The sequence below is a fragment of the Dermochelys coriacea genome, chromosome 12, assembly GCF_009764565.3.
Source record: "Dermochelys coriacea isolate rDerCor1 chromosome 12, rDerCor1.pri.v4, whole genome shotgun sequence".
Classification (NCBI taxonomy): domain Eukaryota; kingdom Metazoa; phylum Chordata; order Testudines; family Dermochelyidae; genus Dermochelys; species Dermochelys coriacea.
In genome coordinates, this window is record NC_050079.1 from 10,090,321 (window position 1) to 10,109,619 (window position 19,299).

The 19,299-nt window shown below is 43.1% G+C and overlaps 1 protein-coding gene across 6 annotated transcripts in view; it reads left to right on the plus strand.

The window, feature by feature from the left end:
• The window catches only part of SLC7A6 (solute carrier family 7 member 6), a 66,816-nt gene that overhangs the window by 7,015 nt on the left and 40,502 nt on the right, over window positions 1-19,299 (plus strand). For 4 of the 6 annotated variants that reach the window (XM_038367873.2, XM_043495054.1, XM_043495056.1 and 1 more), the window contains exon 2: window positions 14,093-14,665. In XM_038367873.2, coding sequence (XP_038223801.1) covers window positions 14,134-14,665 — 532 coding nt within the window. In that variant the 5' untranslated portion in view covers window positions 14,093-14,133. Of the gene's footprint in view, window positions 1-1,134; window positions 1,246-6,573; window positions 6,683-14,092; window positions 14,666-19,299 lie in introns of those variants that run through there. The other 2 variants (XM_043495055.1, XM_038367878.2) reach the window with 2 other exon arrangements.

Consider the following 19,299-nt stretch of genomic DNA (forward strand, 5'->3'; position numbering starts at 1 on the left):
TGGTCCAAGGACACATGAAGACGGTTTCTCCCCTCCCCCCCCCCCAAACCTGTTCCAAACTTCTCCAATCCACACTCAGCAACTCTCTAAATTCACACCCAGGCTCCCTCCCAGCAATTACTTCCCTCTCCCTCAGCTCCTCTGTTACCCCTGACTCCCTCAAGCCTTTGCACTGCTTCTGAGTGGTACGGGAAATATAGTTCTGTATTGTAGTTTAAATGAATTATTCAGAGTTCTATATTAATATGTCCAGTTAGGAATCTATTTGTCAAAAAATATTTCCTGGATTTTTTTATTGTCTATTATTACAGATGTACTTGCTGATGGGTATTTTGGAATAAATTACCAAAATAATTGAAACTGTTGTGATTATATTGTGGTGTTTTGACAAATAATATGCAGAATTTGTGCTAAGAAATTTTTAATACTTTGGCATAGAATTCCCCCAGTAGTAAACATGTGATCCAGCCAGGGGTGCCAAAAAGTGGATGGGCCTGCCCCTCTGCCCCTCCTCTTACCTCTGAGGGCCCACCGCCTGGCCAGGCCGGAAACTGGAGCTCAACTGGGGAAAGCGTGTCCCGGAGAGCCCAGGCAGCTGTGGAGCCCTGGACCTTCCACCTGTCTGGAGGGATGGGGCAATAGCATCCCCCAGCCTGTGTCCCTACCCTAAAGGCCCCCTGCCCAAGGCAGGTGGAGGGTTCGTGGCTCTCCACAGCTGCCCAGGCAGCTCTTGCCATGGCCTGGCTGCAGTTCTTCTGCCCCCAAGGCCCTGGCCAGCCTGGAAGCCAGAGCTGGCTCAGGGTAAGAGCCATGTGGGCAGCTGTGGGGAGCCGCGGAGCTTCCACCTGCCCTGGATGGGTGAGTCCAGGGGGTGGCGACACAGGCTGGTGCTCTTGGGCCCCCACATGGCAGGCAGGTGGAGGGATCCAAGCTCCCCAGCTGGGCTCTGGATTCTGGCATGGCCGGGGGTGTGGTGGTGTGTGGAGCCTCAGTGGAAAGAGTAGGGGCAGTGGTAGGGGCCACAGAGTGGGTGGAGCCTCATGGTCCCCCTCACTTTGAAGAAGAATCTGTCACCCCAGGATCCAGCTAAAAACCTTCCTCCTCTAATGTTTTTAACATTCTAATCCAGCAGTTATCAAAATTCTTTGCACTTCAACACGCTTCTGAGAACAAAAATTACGACATGACACTGAGGGGTGGGACCGAAGCCTGAACCCAAGCCCGAGTTCCACCATCCTAAGCAAGGTGGGTAGAGCCGAAGCCAAAGCCTGAGGGCCTCAGCCCTTGATGGTGGTGGGGGAGCTGTAACCTGAGCCATGCCCCCCAGGGCTGAAGCCAAAGCCTGAGTCCCACCGCCGGCTTCAGTCCTGGGCAGTGGGGTTCGGGCTTTGGCTTCAGCCCTGGGCCTGAGCAAGTCTAACACCAGCCCTGGCAATCCCATTAAAATGGGGTCATGACCCACTTTGGGGGTCCTGAACCACAGTTTGAGAACTGCTCCTCTTCCTTCCATTTTCTTATATAGTGAACCTGCAATGTCTTCCAATTTTATGTTGGGGAAAAAAAATGCAAAAACTAGATTGTACAGAAAAATGTCATGCTTAAGAACATAAGAATGGTTATACTGGGTCAGACCAATGGTCCATGTAACTCAGTATCCTTTCTTCTGACAGTGGCCGGTGCCAGATGCCTCTGAGGGAGGGAACAGAACAGAGCAATTTATCAAGTTATCCATTCCCTGATGCCCAGTCCCAGCTTCTGGCAGTCAGGTTTAGGGACACCCAGAGACTGGCTAATAGCCATTGATGGACCTATCCTCCATCAATTTATTTAATTATTTTTGAACCCAGTTATATTTTTGGCCTTCACAGGATCCTCTAGCAATGAGTTCTTCACACAATGCACAGTCAACCTGTAGAAGTGCTTCCTTATCTTTGTTTTAAACCTGCTGCACATTAATTTCATTGGGTGATCCCTGGTTTGTGTGTTATGTGAATGGGTAAAAACACTTTCTCCCCACCCTTCATGATTTTATAGACCTCTATCATATCTCCCATTAGTTGTCTCTTTCCCAAGCTGAAAAGTCCCAGCTTTATTAATCTCTCCTCATATGGAAGCTGTTCCATAACACTAACCATTTTTGTTGCCCTTTTCTGTACCTTTTCCAATTCCAATACATCTTTTTTGAGATAGGGTGACTAGATCTGCATGCAGTATTCAAGATGTGAGCATATCATGGATTTGTATAGTGGCATTATGATACTTTGTCATCTTATCTATCCCTTTCCTAATGGTTCTTAATATTCTGTTAGCTTTTTTGACTGCCGCTGCAAATTGGGCAGATGTTTTCAGAGAACTGTCATGATGACTCCAACATCTTTCTCTTTTGTATGAGTAGTTGAGATTTTTTTTCCAATGTGCATAACTTTGCAATTATCATTATTGAATTTCATCTGCCATTTTGTTGCCTGGTAACTCAGTTTGGTGAGATCCCTTTGTAACTCTTAGTTCAATCTGAAGCAGATTGCAATCTTGAGTGATTTTTATACAGTCTGCAAACTTTGCCACCTCACTGTTTTACCCCCTTTTCCAGACCATTTATGTATACGTTGAACAGCACAGGTCCCATTACTGATCTTTGGGGAATCCTGCACTTGACTTCTCTCCATTAGGAAGACTGACCATTTATTCCTGCCTTTTGTTTCCTATGTTTTCAGCAGTTACTGATCCATGAGAGGACCTTCCCTCTTATCCCATGACTGCTTAAGAGCCTTTGGTGAGGGACTTTGTCAAAGCTTTCTGAAAGTCCAAGTACATTATATTCACTGAATCACCCTTTTGCAAGTGTGTTGACCCCCTTCAAAAAATTCTAATAGATTGGTGAAGCATGATTTCCCTTTGCAGAAGCCATGTTGACTCTTCCCCCACCATATTGTGTTCATTGGTCTCTGATAATTCTGTTCTTTACCATAGTTTCAACTAGGGTTGTCAATTAATCACTGTTAATGCCTGTGATTAACTGAAAACAAAATCAGTGTTAATTTTTTTAACAGCGCTAATTGCATAGCTCTGGGCAGGGAGGGAGGCATCAGCTGTGGAGGAATCTGACAGTGACTGGTCAGGTGCTGTAACCCACTCGAGAGAGAGAGACTGACTGACTGACTCCCATCCCAGGTCTGGAAGAGTGTTAGGGATCCTGACCCCAGGGGACTTAATGTTAGCATCCTCTAACCTTTCTTTGAACTGTAGTTAATTGAAGTTCATGGGTCTTTTGGTAGTGTTGTAAAGTACCATGGATTTAGCTATAAAGCAGGAGCCACACAGATAGATAGACTTCCACTGGGGAAAGCTCTTATTCCTTACTTTTAAATATTTCCTTACATCCAGCCTCTTAAAATTCTGTAGGAAATAAAATTCCATGTCTGGGGTTCCCACTGAGGTATCCTGCTTATTGACCTTTAGGATACCAAAGTGATTTTAAAAGGTATTAAAAAGTCATTTGAGAGTAATTCAGCAATAAAACATTGTGCCGCTGACATGCTGGTATATGGCATTGTGCTAAATGGGCATGCTGGGGAGTATGAACCTAGAATTGTCATGTATTAGAAAACACTGCACTGCACCTTTGTCGTCTTCTTCTCTCCCAGCCTTTTATTTTCTGTGCCTAATAATGGTCTCTGGCAGAAACCTGGGGTTTAGTAAATATTTTCTGTTCTCAGTATGTGGTTTTTTTTTTTTTTCTAACTTTGACACAGCTTCAGTTTTGTTCACTAATATTTTTCCGCATTCTACACTCTTCTTCTTTGGTTAGATGGAGACTGATAACTTTTGGTGCCAGTTAAGATTAGGTGTAGTGCTTGTAGAGACACTTAATCTGTATTGTTTACATAGCACAAGTAGCATTCTAGATATTTATATAGACAAACGAGCAATCTCTGTGCTGAAGGTCCACGTCATAACTGACAATATAAAATAAGACTAGAGGATAGCTTGATCTAACTGAGTGAACGGTTATGTGCATGTATTAATACCACATTTTCTGCAATATTTACCATTTAGTAAACACTTATAGTTGTGACTTCAGGAGGGGCTTGTAGGTGGGGAGCAGACTGTCAATATGAGTCTCCACAGAAAGCTATATGGGAAAATGTAGACTAGTGTGAGAGGACAGTGTGGCAGTTGTGTGGAGCAAAGCAAAGCAGAGTATGGTAACATGAAAACAGATAGCTTCTAGCTAAGTTGTGTAGGACCTTGTAGGCAAGGAACTTAAGTTTGGGGTGGTGGCAAGGGCAAGTGAAGGAATCGTGGCTGCACCAGGGATTTCCAGCTACAGTATTTAAATATGTCTCTGGGATTAGCATTTGAACAAACTTAAGTGGCTTTTGTTCTGAGTTGGTACCGAAAGTCTAAATCCACTATCTTTCTGCAGGATTAGGGTTTGTGTGAATAAATTCATAACAATGTTTGTTGAGTCACTAAGACCCTGTCTACACAATGAAACAGGCCATGTTTTGAAAGCTGTTTCAATAGAAGCAGTTATATTGGCCAGTGTAAGAATACCTTAAACACTGCAAATATTTCCTGAAATTGTGTTTAAGAGGAGTTCTTGCAGCACATATCTTGTTTCATAGTGTAAGTGGGGGCTTTAAAATATTGTACTCTTTTATAGCTTGACTATACAAAACTAAGAATACCCAATATTTTTAAAATAGCATTTAGATGTCCTAGCAATGGTTTCAGTATCCTCATTGAGTTAGAGCAGTGCCTCTCAATCTCTGCAGACTATTGTACCCCTTTCAGGAGTCTGATTTGTTTTGCATACCCCAAGTTTCACCTCACTGAAACTGTGCTTACAAAAATAAGACAAAATTACAAAAGTGTCACAGCACCCTATTACTGAAAAATAGTTTACTTTCTCATTTTTCCATATAATTACAAAATAAATAAATTGGAATATAAATTTCATTTACATTTCAGTGTATAGTATATAGACCAGTATAAACAAGTCATTATCTATATGACATTTTAGTTTGTACTGACTTGGCTAGTGCATTTTATGTAGCCTGTTGTAAAACTAGGCAAATATCTAGATGAGTTGATATCTCCTCTGGAAGACTTCTTCATGTCACCAGGGGTATGCATACCTCTGGTTGAGAGCCTCTGAGTTAGAGGTTAGTGTATCTCCCCAGAAGAGGCTGCTATCTTAAATATAGTTCCAGCAGGTGTCCAGTTTGATTCAAAGTAGAAGTAGAAAAAAAAAATCAGCTTTGAAACTGATCTCTAATGATAACCCTCAATCTTAGTTTGCATCATCAAATTGTCATGAGAATACCTGGTTTGATTGTTAGCTATTTCTTATGTTTAAAACAAAAATGAGGATTTAATCTTATTTGTGATTAGCCAGTCTGATCTCTTAGCAAAATTATAACTATTTATAGTCTAGTCCGTCTTTAAAAGCATACCAATAGACTAAATTTTAAATATCATGAGTCCTTTTTCAAAGCCCATTTCTGGTGCAACACCAACAAGAAATCAGCCAGAGAAGAACAAGGCAGAGGGCAGTTCTAATTTTGAAGAAGGGATAGAGAAAGCAACTTGAGTTCTTCCTTTGATTTTTTTGGACGTTGGGAAGGGAGAGAAGGTTGGGATAGGCATATGCTGGGTCTGTCAAAAGAGGCTGTACTGATGTTGATTATTGTAGTGATGGAAGTTCTTGCTATGTGCATGTGAACTCCCTCAGACACTTACTTTAAGCTTGGCATCAGCTAGTCAACAAGTCCAGCCCACTGGAGAAATGGTGGGATGAGAGAGGATGGAGAAGTTTTCTAAATATAGGACTGCTTATTAAACTAGTATCCACAAAGTTATAGACTAAACAAATCCACTTCCATAGTGCTTTATAATTACAGTAGAATTAGCTTCTCAAGACTCGGTAGGCTTTCTTAATCAGGAAAGCTTTTATCTATATCTTCACTAGCAAACAACATCTTTGACTGTCGACATCGTCTCGCCAAATAGTTTTTACAGCACTGACATGAATATAGAAGAGCTGGTATGATTTTGGGCCTTAGACTCTCTCTCACTCCATGCTAAAATGAAATAAACAGTCAGACCTGGCTTTGCCTCCTCTTCCTAGATTTCAGTGGGGGAAGAGGCTATGTCTCAACATACTGTGAGTGTATGGCTATATTGGAACAAATTTTCCATGACCTATTTTCTGGTTGGGGTTTTTTCCTCTGAAAATAAATGCCAGAAAACTATGGGGAAGGAGGGAAATCTGGAACCTTTCAGAATCCTTAACATTTGGGGAGAATAAATCCAGTTTTTAAAATAAAGAGCTCTTTTCTTTTACTTGTGATTGTATTGTGATAGACCCAGGCCAGCTGGGTACAGCAGAGTAGCAGAAAGCAGATATACTGGCCACTGGATTAAAAGTTTTTTGTTCCCTGACTGACCAGAGCAGGGGCTGCTCCAGACTAATGAGAACACCTGACTCCAATTAACCTGCAAAGTCAGGTGAGGTAATTAAGCTAATGTGACCACCTGACTAATTAAGGCTCTCTAATACTATAAAAGGGTTCACTCCAGTCAGGCAGAGGAGAACCAGGGAGCCAGAGGAGAGGAAGTGTGGCTGAAGGGCTGGTTAATGAAGACACCCTCAAGCCATCGGTAAGGGAGCCCTAAGGTAAGGGTGAAGAAGAGAGAAGCGCGAGAGCTGTGGGGAAGTGGCCCAGGGAAATGTAGCAACTCTGGCAGTGAAAGGTGGCTGCCAACAGCTGCTACTATTGGGGTCCCTGGACCAGAACCTGGGGCCCAGGTTCCCCCCAACCTGCCACTACAGAAACACCTCCTAGGAGGGGAGGACAGGCCCCTGTCGGGACAGGAGGCTAAACTGTTTGGGAATAAGCCCATAAGGATAACAGAGACTGTGGGAGTTCTCTCACCAACCTCCTTGCTGGCTTATGATGAAAAGGGCTCAGTAGACTGTAACCTTGGCCCTAGAGAGAGAAGGGCTACATGGAGGGTCACAGTGAGTCTCTGAGGCTAGCATAAACTGCCTAGAAGCGCAGGACACACTGGGAGAAGGACAGAGCTCTGCCACAACTGGTGTTAGCAGTGGGATCATGATTGTTCACAGCGTGGTGGAACAAAAGAGGTTTATTTAAAAAAAAAGTGCACTGGGTTTTTGGTTTGGGGTTTGTTTATACCACAGTGGAGGAGGTGGTGAGAGCGCTGGTGTAAGCCACAGCAGCCCAGCAGGAGGCAACCCAGGCTCAGGCGATGGTGCAACAGGAGTCCATGAGGTTACAGCAGGAAAACAGCCAATTATTAATGAGCCAGGCAACCCAAGATCGAGCCCTCCTGCGTGAGGTAGTGGACCAGCTGAAGATCCTCACCACCCAGGCCTGGGGGCCCAATGGGATGCAAACCCTGAGGGCCACTGGTTGTCTGCTAAAGATGACAGACGATGTAGAGGCGTATCTCCTCTCATTTGAAAGGACTGTTCAGCGTGAGGTGTGGCCCCAGGAGCAGTGGGCCAGCATTCTCGCCCCTTTTTTGTGTGCGGAGAGGCCCAGAAGGCCTACTTTGATCTGCCCACCGAGGAGACTGCTGATTGTTCCTGGCTGAGGGCAGAGATCCTAACACGATCAGGGGTGATGGCAGTGGTACGGGCCCAGAGGTTCCAGGAGTGGAAATACAGGGAGAACAAACCTCTGAGGTCCCAACTATTCGACCTCGTACGCCTCACTCAGAAGTGGTTACAGCCCAAGGCATGCAGCCCGGAGGAGATTTTAGAGACTTTGGTCATGGACCATTACATGCGGGGACTGCCACCAGATTTCCGCAAATGGGTATGCCAGAACGATCCGTCCACCTACGACAAAATATTGCATTGGTGGAAAGACAGATGACAGCCAAGGAATTAACCCAACTACCCAAGGAAGGCCCCTCACAAATCAAACACTCGACCCTGACTGTGGAGGATCAGGTAGCCAAACCCCTGGGAAGTCCTAGGGGGAAGAAGAGGGAGGCTGAAAACCAGTCGGGAACCCAGAAGGAAGGGGAAGGCATGGGTGGGGGTGGGGACCCTGGGACTAAACCCCCTAACCCACGTGATAGGGGAGTGACTAGAAACAATTATAGGTGTTATGGGTGCCGGGAGTTGGGGCACATAGCTGCCCAGTGTTGAAGAACCCATGCAGTGTAACCTGGGGGATGGGGCAGATCCATGCAGCCTACTCAATCTTGTAGGGGTTGCAGTCACCCCACAAATATACAAGGAAGGTGAAGTTGAATAGGGTAGAAACCATGGCACTCAGACTCAGGGAGTGCTATCACCCTCATTTCAGGTAAATTAGTGAAGTGCCAGTTAATGCAGGCTAAGCGTACGGGGGTAACCTGTGTCCATGGGACTGTTAGTTACTACCCCATTATCCCAGTGAAAATTGAAATTCAGGAAAATGTCACTGGGGTAAGAGCAAGGGTGGTCCCAAACCTCCCATTCTCCATGCTCATAGGTAGAGATTCTCCGGTTTGGAAACTTGCTCCCACCGGAGGGATTGGAGGGAGGGGAGCATCCACGGCAGAAGGTCACCTCCCATTGACAGAAATGTCTCGAACTATTCCCTGTCCCAGGGAAAAGCAGGAAGACCAAAAAGAGAAAGAAGGGCAGCCAAGGCTTTGGGTACCCGAATCCTGATACAAGGACAGAGAGCCGCCTGTGTAGGTAGACTTACACGGACAACTGAAGAGGAGGGCCCCGAGATGGAAGAGGGGTCAGAGACCAGTTCCAATCCCAACCTCAGAGCTGGCTGAGAGGGAAGAGACAGGTCCCTCAGAGTCTGGGCTGATAAGCCCTGGGAGAGAGACTTTTGGACGGGACCAGGTGGAAGACCCAAAGTATGAGAATGCCAGGAAGGAGGTGGTGGAGATAGATGGGGTACCTATAGAGGGAAAGGCCTGGGGGCTAGGACCTTATTTGTGATTAAGAGGACTCTCCTATACTGGGTCGTGCAAATGCAGGAGCAAGAGGTACACCAGCTCCTAGTACCCTGGAAACACCAGAAGGCAATATTAAGCTTTGCTCACAGTCACCTTTTTGGAGGGCACCTGGGAGTGGAGAAAACCCAGGTGCTAATCTTGTGCAGGTTCTTCTGGCTGGGGGTACATGAAGATGTCCGGCGGTACTGTGCCTCCTGCCCTGAATGTCAACTGCACAGCCCTCGTCCACATCTAAGAGCTCCTTTGGTACCCCTGCTGATCATTGAAGTTCCGTTCAAACAGATCGCTATGGATCTTGTGGGGCCACTAGAAAAAATGACCCGAGGCCACCAGTATGTGCTTGTCATCCTAGACTATGTAACCAGGTACCCAGAAGCTGTCCCCTTACGAAACACAGCCTCCAAGAGCATTGCCAAAGAATTAGTGGCTATCTTCACCCGGGTAGGACTACCAAAAGAAATCCTCACAGACCAGGGAACATCATTCATGTCCAAGTTGATGAAGGACCTGAGTTCCCTGCTCCACATCCAGACCCTGCGGACCTCGGTTTACCATCCACAAACCGATGGTCTGGTGGAAAGATTTAACCGAACCCTCAAGGCCATGATAAGAAAGGTGGTAAGCAAGGATGGGAAAGACTGGGACAACCTACTACCATACCTCATGTTTGCCATCCATGAGGTCCCCCAAGCTTCCACTGGATTCTCCCCCTTTGAGCTGCTGTATGGATGCAACCCCTGAGGCATCCTGGACATAGCCAAGGAAATCTGGGAGGAGGAGGAACCCAGTGAGGGGAAGAACGTAATAGAGCATGTGCTACAGATGAGGGATCGGGTAGCCCGGGTCACTCCCATAGTAAGGGAGCACCTAGAGAAGGCCCAAGAGGCCTAGAGAACCTACTACAACCGTCAAGCCAAGATTCGTCAGTTTCATCCCAGTGACCGAGTAATGGTACTGGTACCCATGGCCGAAAGTAAGCTTTTGGCCCAGTGGCAAGGTCCCTACGAAATCGTCAAAGCCCTAGGGGAAGTAAATTACAAGGTGCGACAACCAGGACGTTGAAAACTAGAGCAGATATACCACATCAGCCTTCTGAAACCCTGGAATGCGCAAGAGGCATGCACAGTGGTTCGAGAAGAGCTGCACCCAGGGAACAAAAATCCTGAACAGGTGAAGGTGTCTCCTGATCTAACGACAGCCCAGAAGAAAAAGGTAACTGAGATGATCGCCCAATATCAAGATGTATTTGAAACAAAGCTGGGTCGCAGAACCAGGACATATCACCACATCATCACGAACCCTGGGACCAGAGTAATTGAGGCCCAAAAGGGAGGAAATAAAAGCGGAAGTCAGGAAAATGCTGGAGATGGAGATCATCGAAGAATCCCACAGTCAGTGGTCCAGCCCAATAGTGTTGGTGCTCAAACCTGATGGCACCACGAGGTTCTGCAGTGACTTCTGTTGACTAAACGAGATATCCCAGCTTGATGCCTACCCTATACCCCTCATAGACAAACTAGTGTACCGTTCTCAAACCACTGTGCATGCCTCTTGCCCAGTACTTGACAACCCTAGACTTGACTAAGGGGTACTGGCAGATTCCCCTAGCCGAAGATGCAAAGGAAAAGATGGCGTTTTCTACACCAGAGGGTCTCTTCCAATATACAGTCCTCCCTTTTGGACTACATGGGGCCCCAGCTACCTTTCAGCGCCTCCATGGACAAGTTATTACGCCCCCATGACAGTTATGCTGCAGCTTGGATGATGTGGCGATTCATACCCCAGACTGGGAGACCCACTTGGAAAAAGTGGGGGTGGTCCTTGATACCTTCAGGTGAGCTGACCTTACGGCTTAACCCTGTTTAAGTGCGCTGTAGGGTTCACGGAGGCCAAATATCTTGACTGTGGTAGGAAAAGGTCTGAACTGAAGGTCCCAACTGAGTAAGTTAGAGGCCATCCAAAATTGGCCACAGCCAAGCCGTAAGAAGCAGGTCCGAACATTCCTGGGGGTGGTGGGGTATTACCAGTGTTTCATCCCCCATTTTGCCCCAAGGGCAAGTCCCCTAATGGACTTAGTGAAGGCCCGTGGCCCTGATCCAGTCGGATGGTCTGGTGCAGCAGAGAGGGCATTCACGGACCTACGGACTTCCCTCTACAGTAACCCCATATTGATAGCTCCAGATTTCACCAAGGAATTCATCCTACAGACAGATGCATCCGAGATGGGGGTTAGGGGCTGTCCTGTCGCAGATGGTTGGGGAAGAGGAACACCCAATTCTCTACCTCAATAGGAAACTCCTTCCGAGGAAACAAAAATATGCAGTGGTAGAGAGAGAGTGCCTCACTGTAAAATGGGCCATGGAAACATTATGTTATTACCTGCTGGGGCGTAGACTTATCCTTGTGACCAACCATGCCCCTCTTCAATGGGTGCAACGGAACAAGGAAAAAGAACACAAGGGTAACCAGGTGGTTCTTATCCCTCCAATCTTTCCAGTTCTGCATACAGCACAGAGCAGGGAGTTGCCATGGCAACGCCTATGGCTTATCATGCATACACTGTCTGGCGTCCCAAGCTGCCCAACCCCTTGGTGTTGAGCACGAAGGAGGAATAGGTGATAGACCAGTTGGGTACAGCAGAGTAGCAGAAGGCAGATCTACTGGCCACTGGATTAACAGTTTTCTGTTCCCTGACTGACCAGAGCAGGGGGCTGCTCCAGTGAGAACACCTGACTACAATTAACCTGCAAAGAGTCAGGCCATTAAGCTAATGTGACCATCTGACTCTAAGGCCCTCTGATACTATAAAAGGGCTCACTCCAGTCAGGCAGAGGAGAGGCAGGGAAGAGGAAGTGCGGCTGAAGGGCTGGTTAATGAAGACACCCTCAAGCCATTCGTAAGGGAGCCCTAAGGTAAGGGTGAAGAAGAGAGAAGCGCGAGAGCTGTGGGGAAGTGGCCCAGGGAAACGTAGCAACTCTGGCAGTGAACTCTGCCAACAGCTGCTACTATTAGGATCCCTGGGCCGCAACCCGGGGTAGAGGGCGGGCCCGGGTTCCCCCCCAACCTGCCACTACAGAAACACCTCCTGGGAGGGGAGGACGGGTCTCTGTCGGGACAGGAGGCTAAACTGTTCGGTAATAAGCCCATAAGGTAACAGACTGTGGGAGTTCTCTCACCAACCTCCTTGCTGGCTTATGATGAAAAGGGCTTAGTAGACTGTAACCCTGGCCCTAGAGAGAAAGGGGTTACGTGGAGCGTTCCAGTGAGTCTCTGAGGCTAGCATAAACCACCTAGAAGCACGGGACCCACCGGGACAAGGACGGAGCTCTGCCACAGGTATATTCTGTAATATAGATGTTTCTATGTGGGATGAGTTTTCCAAATATGGCTTAGTTTGACTGTATGCCATTATTATTTGCTCTGACAGAATAAAAGTTTAACATTTTAAACAAATCTTTTAAATCTTTAATAAAGCCTTAAGGAAGGATTTGCAATAATTCAGCAGACCTATTTGATGATGATATAGTTTTTCAAATGCAGTCAATATTTTAATTTATGTAAATACTATTTTTGGATACTTACTGCATTTTTTTCTCTTATGAAAAGAGATAGAAGGCTCATACTGGACATAATGTGAACAGGCTATATTCCATTCCAGTACATGGCTTTTACATTCCATTTCCATGTAGATTACATATTTATTTCCCTTGGTTTAAAATATTTAAAATGGCTTGAAAGAGTAAGAGCATGTTCTAAGTATATTGGATCAGAATGTTTTAATTAACTTGCCTTGTAGAGTATAATGTTGACAATATAACAAAGTAAGGATTTGATTTTTTTTTCAAAAGGAAGGATCTGTAACTGCGTAAACAAAATGAGTGAAAATGACCATAAATTCATGGACAAGTGTGTTTATACTTGTATGTCCAGATAGATGCATCTATTAATTACTTTCAGGCACAAATACTGAATTGTGTGCATAATTATATGTTGGACCTACTGAAAATCAGACCATAAATACTTTGTATGTGCCTTTTCCCTCTTCACTAGGTAAGTGCCAGGATCAATTTCAAGATAAAAAATTTACTTTTGGAATGAAATACACCTAAAGTTTCTGTTATAAAGAAAATAAAATGCAAGATCAACTAGTTGATTTCTCTGCTAGGGCAACTGTTTTGCCAAATCTCACCCAGACTTGCATCTTTCTGCTCTGCAGTAGGCCACTGAAATGTGCACTCAGGATTTAGTGCTTGGCAAGGGCATGTGAAAATGCTAGCACATTTTTAGGAAAGGAGTAGGCTCGTTCTTATGAAACTTCTGATAATCCAATCAGAAGTTAGATTTTGAATGAAAGCTAGTGTCAATGCAAATTAAATATCAATTTGTACTTAATCAGATTGTTTCATCTCTAAACTTCTATACTGTGTCTGTATTTCAGAATTGTTATTAGTGTAATCTTACGTTTAAGTGTTAAGGCCAGCAGTGATCCTTTTTAAGGAGGGAGGGGAAGATCCTCTGGAGACTTGAGATGTAAGATGTTCAGCTCTGAAGTCGAGGAAAATTAAATATGAACCATTCAGAAGCTTTATCCACACTTTTTCCACTTCTGTATTTTTGGGCGCTTTTAAAAACAATTACTTATGGAAGAGGAAATAATAAAACTTTAATTGAAATGTGTTTTATATTGCAATAAACCTGTCACCTTCTATTCTTTCTTGTACTGTGCTTTCTCTTTCTTTATACACCTCCATTACCCCCTTTTGATCTTTCTGGTTCGACTAACAGGTGTCAACGACCTTTGAATTTCCTCTGTTCTGTGCTTCCCCACAACTTACCCCCCTTGCAAATCAGCACCATTTATTTTTCTTTTCACCTTTTTCTTCTAAGATATTTTGAGACTGTCACTTGTTCAAATGTCATGTTTTACCATCCAAAGATTTACCCTTATTCAAAATCATATAGCACACGGTAGCAAAAGAGGGATATCGCAGGTTACACAAGTCAGTCCTGTGCTCCAAGCAGAAAGAAGAATTGATATGAAGGGTTAGACAAAATTATGTTACTAATTTTTAGCTGTCTAATTTTGTTTTAGATTGGGATTGGTGTGTTTAAAGAATAAACAACAATTCCACAATGGAAGAAAGGGCAAATGGTACAGTGGCTCATAACTCACTGGCTGGATACTCTCCCATCAAGGAAGCAGGCAAGCCAGATTCAAGTGACAGCTGTGAAATGTATGAAAGAAACAAAGAAACCATGCAGCTGAAGAAAGAAATCTCTTTGCTTAATGGAATCAGCCTCATTGTAGGCAACATGATTGGTTCAGGTATCTTTGTCTCGCCTAAAGGAGTTCTCATCTACAGTGCCTCCTATGGATTGTCGCTAATAATCTGGGCAACTGGGGGGCTTTTTTCAGTGTTTGGAGCTCTCTGCTATGCTGAACTGGGAACTACTATTACCAAGTCAGGAGCCAGCTATGCATATATCTTGGAGGCCTTTGGGGGCTTTATTGCTTTTATTCGCTTATGGACCTCATTATTAATTGTTGAGCCAACTAGTCAGGCAATTATTGCAATAACCTTTGCTAACTACATTGTGCAGCCTGTCTTCCCTTCTTGTGAGCCTCCTTATGTTGCCTGTCGTCTCATCGCAGCTGCTTGTATATGTAAGTATTATGTGAAAACTAATGTGATTATTATTTTGACTGTGAACATCTATTGCATATAATCCTGTTTAGATTCCAGAACTGTAGCATTCTGAATCTAGAATGGGTTGAGTTAGAGTAAGGAAAGGAAATGGTTTCCAGGTAATCAACATAGATTGGATGTGCATGATGAGGATATTTTGACATTTTAAAGGCAAAATCTTTCACTCTTAACTAAAACTTAGCTCAAGTCCTGATTCTTCTTGGAGGAATTTTTAATTATGGCTGGCAGAATTTAGCAGTGACATCTTTAAACAGAGAGGCCAGGTTTATGTAACTTTCTGTGTTTCTCTGCCTCCCTCCATGACTTCCAGAAAACTCAATTTCTTATTAGAAACCTTGTGTGCTTTCAAACACAGACTGTTCACTTTTAAACTTCACTTTCAGGGAATAGCTTTATTGACCGAGGCCTATCTTTTGGGACTCAAGTAACTTCGTTTGTTCTTGTTTTGTTGGAGGTGGGTGCTGGGTGGATTGATTTTAATCAAGTTGATTTCTATAATTTATTTAAATCTGCAAGCAGGAAACCTTGATTAAAATAAGGGATTTTTAATCTTATTTTGCATTTGTACTTTTCAGTTCTTTTCCTAAAGAAAAAGTGATTCTTGTTGATTGGTATAACCATTAAAACATGGTTATTTGCAACTAAATATAGTCTTTATTAATACTACGTGTATACTAATTTTGGTACTTTTTGTTAACTTGGAGAATGTTATATGTATACACACTTAAACAATTCTATAGCTTAATATACATTTATTCTGATCCTTAATTTTTACACTTTTAGATGAATGACATTTATTACAGAGTGATCAATTTGTGATTTGTCTAGCTGCATTTAGAAGACATTGAAATTAAAAATGCACAAAACCAGCATTTTCAAATTGTTGTTAAATTAAAACTCCCGAAGTGTAGTGGATACACAAGAAAAAAAAAATCACAGCATGTTTCTTATTTAAAACTATTTAGTAAAACACAGTATTAGCTATACTTAATGAATTGGACTGATTTGTTTCTGATCACCAGGTCCTTCAAGATTTTAGAACTAGTGGATCTCATCCTTTTTTTTTTTATTTATAGATTTGGAAAAGGAAAAACAAATTTTCAACTTCCAAACAGTTTTTCAACTTTGATTGAACTCTAGTTGTTCAACTGAACTGGTTTAAATGAAGAAAATATTCTTTAAGTGCCTGCAGAAGAGGCTATTGCTGTCAAAAGCTGGTTTAGTACTTAGCCAGTGACTTCAAATTTTAAATTCAAAAATCTAATTTTGATTTTTTTTATATATTATATTTATTTATTTATCCAGCGTGGGTGAGTGAGTAAAGTTTCACTAATCTTTCCTTCTCTATCGTACCAAAGAGAAAATACCTTTTTGTGCCTACAGTTGTAAATTACATGCTTTTTATAAGGCTCTGATAGTTGAAAATCCCCTTTTGTACAATAAGGAAACTGATCTCATGGATCACTAACTGGTTAAAAGATAGGAAACAGTCTATTTTCATAATGGAGAGAGGTAATAGCAAGGTCCACCAAGGACTTAAGCTGTTCCGCATATTCATAAATAAACTGGAAAAGCGGGTGAGAACAGTGAGGTGGAAAAGTTTTCAGATAGTTGAGTCCAAAGTGACTGCAAAGAGATCTTACCAAACTGAGTGACTGGGCAACACCATGGCAGATGAAATTCAGTGTTGTAAATGCAACATAATGCACATTGGAAAAAATAAATCCCAACTATACATACAAAATGATGGGGTCTAAATTAGCAGTTATCACTCAAGAAAGATCTTGGAGACCTTGTTCTCTAAAGACATCTGCTCTGGTGCAGCAGCAGACAAAATAACTAACAATGTTGGGAACCGTTAGGAGAGGGATAGATAAAGAAAATATCACAATGCCACTATATAAATCCATTGTAAGACCACACCTTAAATACTGTGTGCAGTTCTGATTTCCCCATCTCAAAAATATATTATAATTGGAAAAGGGCAACAAAAATTCTAAGTGGTAAAGATTAGCTTCCATAGGAGGAGAGATTAAAAAGACTGGGACTGATCATCTTAGAAAAGAGACAACTAAGGGATAAAATATGATAGAGGTCTATAAAATCATGAATGATGTGGAAAAAGTGAATAAGGAAGGAATTTACTCATTCACACAACACACAAACTAAGGGTTACCCAATGAAATTAGTAGGTAGCAGATTTAAAACAAAAGAAATCAACCAACCAAAAGAAAATAGATCATACAACCTACATTCTCCTGTGGAACTTGTTGCCTGGGAATGATGTGAAGACCAAAAGTATAACTTGGTTCAAAAAGAATTAGATGAGTTGATGTAGGATAGATCCATCAATGACCATTAGCCAAGATGGTCCTGAACACAGCCCCATGCACTGGGTGTTCCTAAACCTCTCACTGCAAGAAGCTGGGACTGGATGACAGGAGATGGATTGCTTGGTAAATTGCTGTGTTCTGTTCATTCCCTCTGAAGCATCTGGCACTGGTTATTGTTGGAAGACCGGATACTGGACTAGGTAGATCATTGGTCTGATCCAGTATAACTGTTCTTATGTTAAAGACCGAAATGAGAGAAAAGCAGACAGATTGTTTCTGGCTGAAGAGGCCATGGCTTTCATGCTTGATTAACCTAGCATTAGATCTTAAGATGTGTCTATCTTGGAGTAGGAGAAGTAATGCCATAAATCAGTCCCCTTTGTGGTTATGGCAGCAGGGACAAACGTTTGCTGAAAAGCTTTGTTTTAGAAATAAGTTGTATGCTTTAAAATCCTGCCCTCAACCACTTGACTTCCTTGCTAGAACTCGCTCCACTGCACTACTTTTATTTGTAGCTCTGTCACTACAGAAGTCCTCCCTTGCTACTTGGCAGCAGCTTGCAACCTAAAATTGAGAATCAAATAAAATCTGTGAAGGGTACTAACTTGTTAAGGAAAACCAACATGAGCAGTGTGTCTGAAAATTGTTGGATCATTTCTGTGCAAAAATGGGGATTTTGTTTTCCAATATATATATTTGGAAATATATATTAAACTGTTTACTAACTGATATACTGCAAGATCATCTGTTTCCTGAAAATTCCAAATGTTGTGACACTTTACCACTCACTTCTGAAATCTTTATTATCGTGGGATATTATCTCAAAATGTACAGGCACACTTTACAATGCTATCAGTATAGGCTAGCAAATTGACCACAGCTGCAACAAAATTGATGGAAGTAATCTTAGGGCAGGTCTACACTGCAGGGTTAAGTCAACCTAAGTTACACAATTCCAGCTACGTGAATAACATAGCTGGAGTCGACATAGCTTAGGTCGACTTACTGCAGTGTCTGCACTGCATTGGGTCGACGGGAGACTTACCTTACGCTGCTTGTTCTGGTGGAGTACCAGAGTCGACGAGTGAGCGATCTGTTGTCGATTTTGGCAGGTCTTCACTAGACCCGCTAAATCGACCCTCGGAGGATCGATCGCCACAGCGTCAATCCATGGTAAGTATAGACATACCCTTAGTAACCAGAAAAAAGCACAGTCTAACAATGAAATAGTTTGGTTTGTCCAGATTCTTAATTAGATTTTTTTTAAACTCCAGAGATAGGACAGCATTTCACAATCAAATTGTCATGAAAACAGACCAAATGTCCTAAAATCTTTGTAATAGGAAAATTTTTCATAAATCATTTGCACATGGAAAATTACTTAAACTGACTAGAATAAAAAATCCTGTTCACATAAGTATGGTTTATTATAGAGTAACAAAAACTGTTGGAAGGCAGATCTGATACCAATTTTTTTCCCCTGAGTGTTTCTCAGGAGCTCCTACAGTCATGGTTTTCAAAATTTGATACTTCTGTTTTTCCCAGTCTTGACAAGTTGAAGGAAATGTAGTTCATCCTTTTCAGTTGCCAACTTTCAAATTCACCAGTCTCTCATTTGTATGGGATTGTTACCCTTTTTTTAATTTTGAATTATTCTTCTTCCATGGGGTAACTGGACTAAGTACATTCCTATCTCCATGTGCTGCCCCCCTTTTTTTAGCCTGTTGAGTTGTAGCTCTTTAACCAAACTTTATAATTTATATATATAATGAGAAGGAACATCATTCCAGAAAATTGCATTGTATATTGATCAGTTTGGTTTGCCACTACATTGTTTAAGATACCCTGTGACAAAACTCTGTCCTTGTCTCTGAGTCCACATTTCCTGGCGGATTTCACTAGCCTCAGAGGCTCATTGTGACCCTCCACATAACCCTTCTTTCTCTAGAGATACGGGTCACAGTCTACTGAGCCATTTTCATCATTAAGCCAGCAAGGGAGGCGAGGAGAAGCTATCCTCCCTTGCACAGTCTCTGTTGTCTCCCAGTGTCAGTGATTAATTGGAGGGGGGCAAAGCGGGGAGCCCAGGCCCACCCTCTACTCTGGGCTCCAGCCCAGGGACCCTAATAGCATCAGCTATGGTAGCTGACCTTTTAGAAACTTGACACATACAATTCCCTGGGCTACTTCCCCACAGCAGCCCCCACTTCCTCAAGCTCCACTTCACCCTTACCTCAGCACCTCCTTCCTTGTGCCTG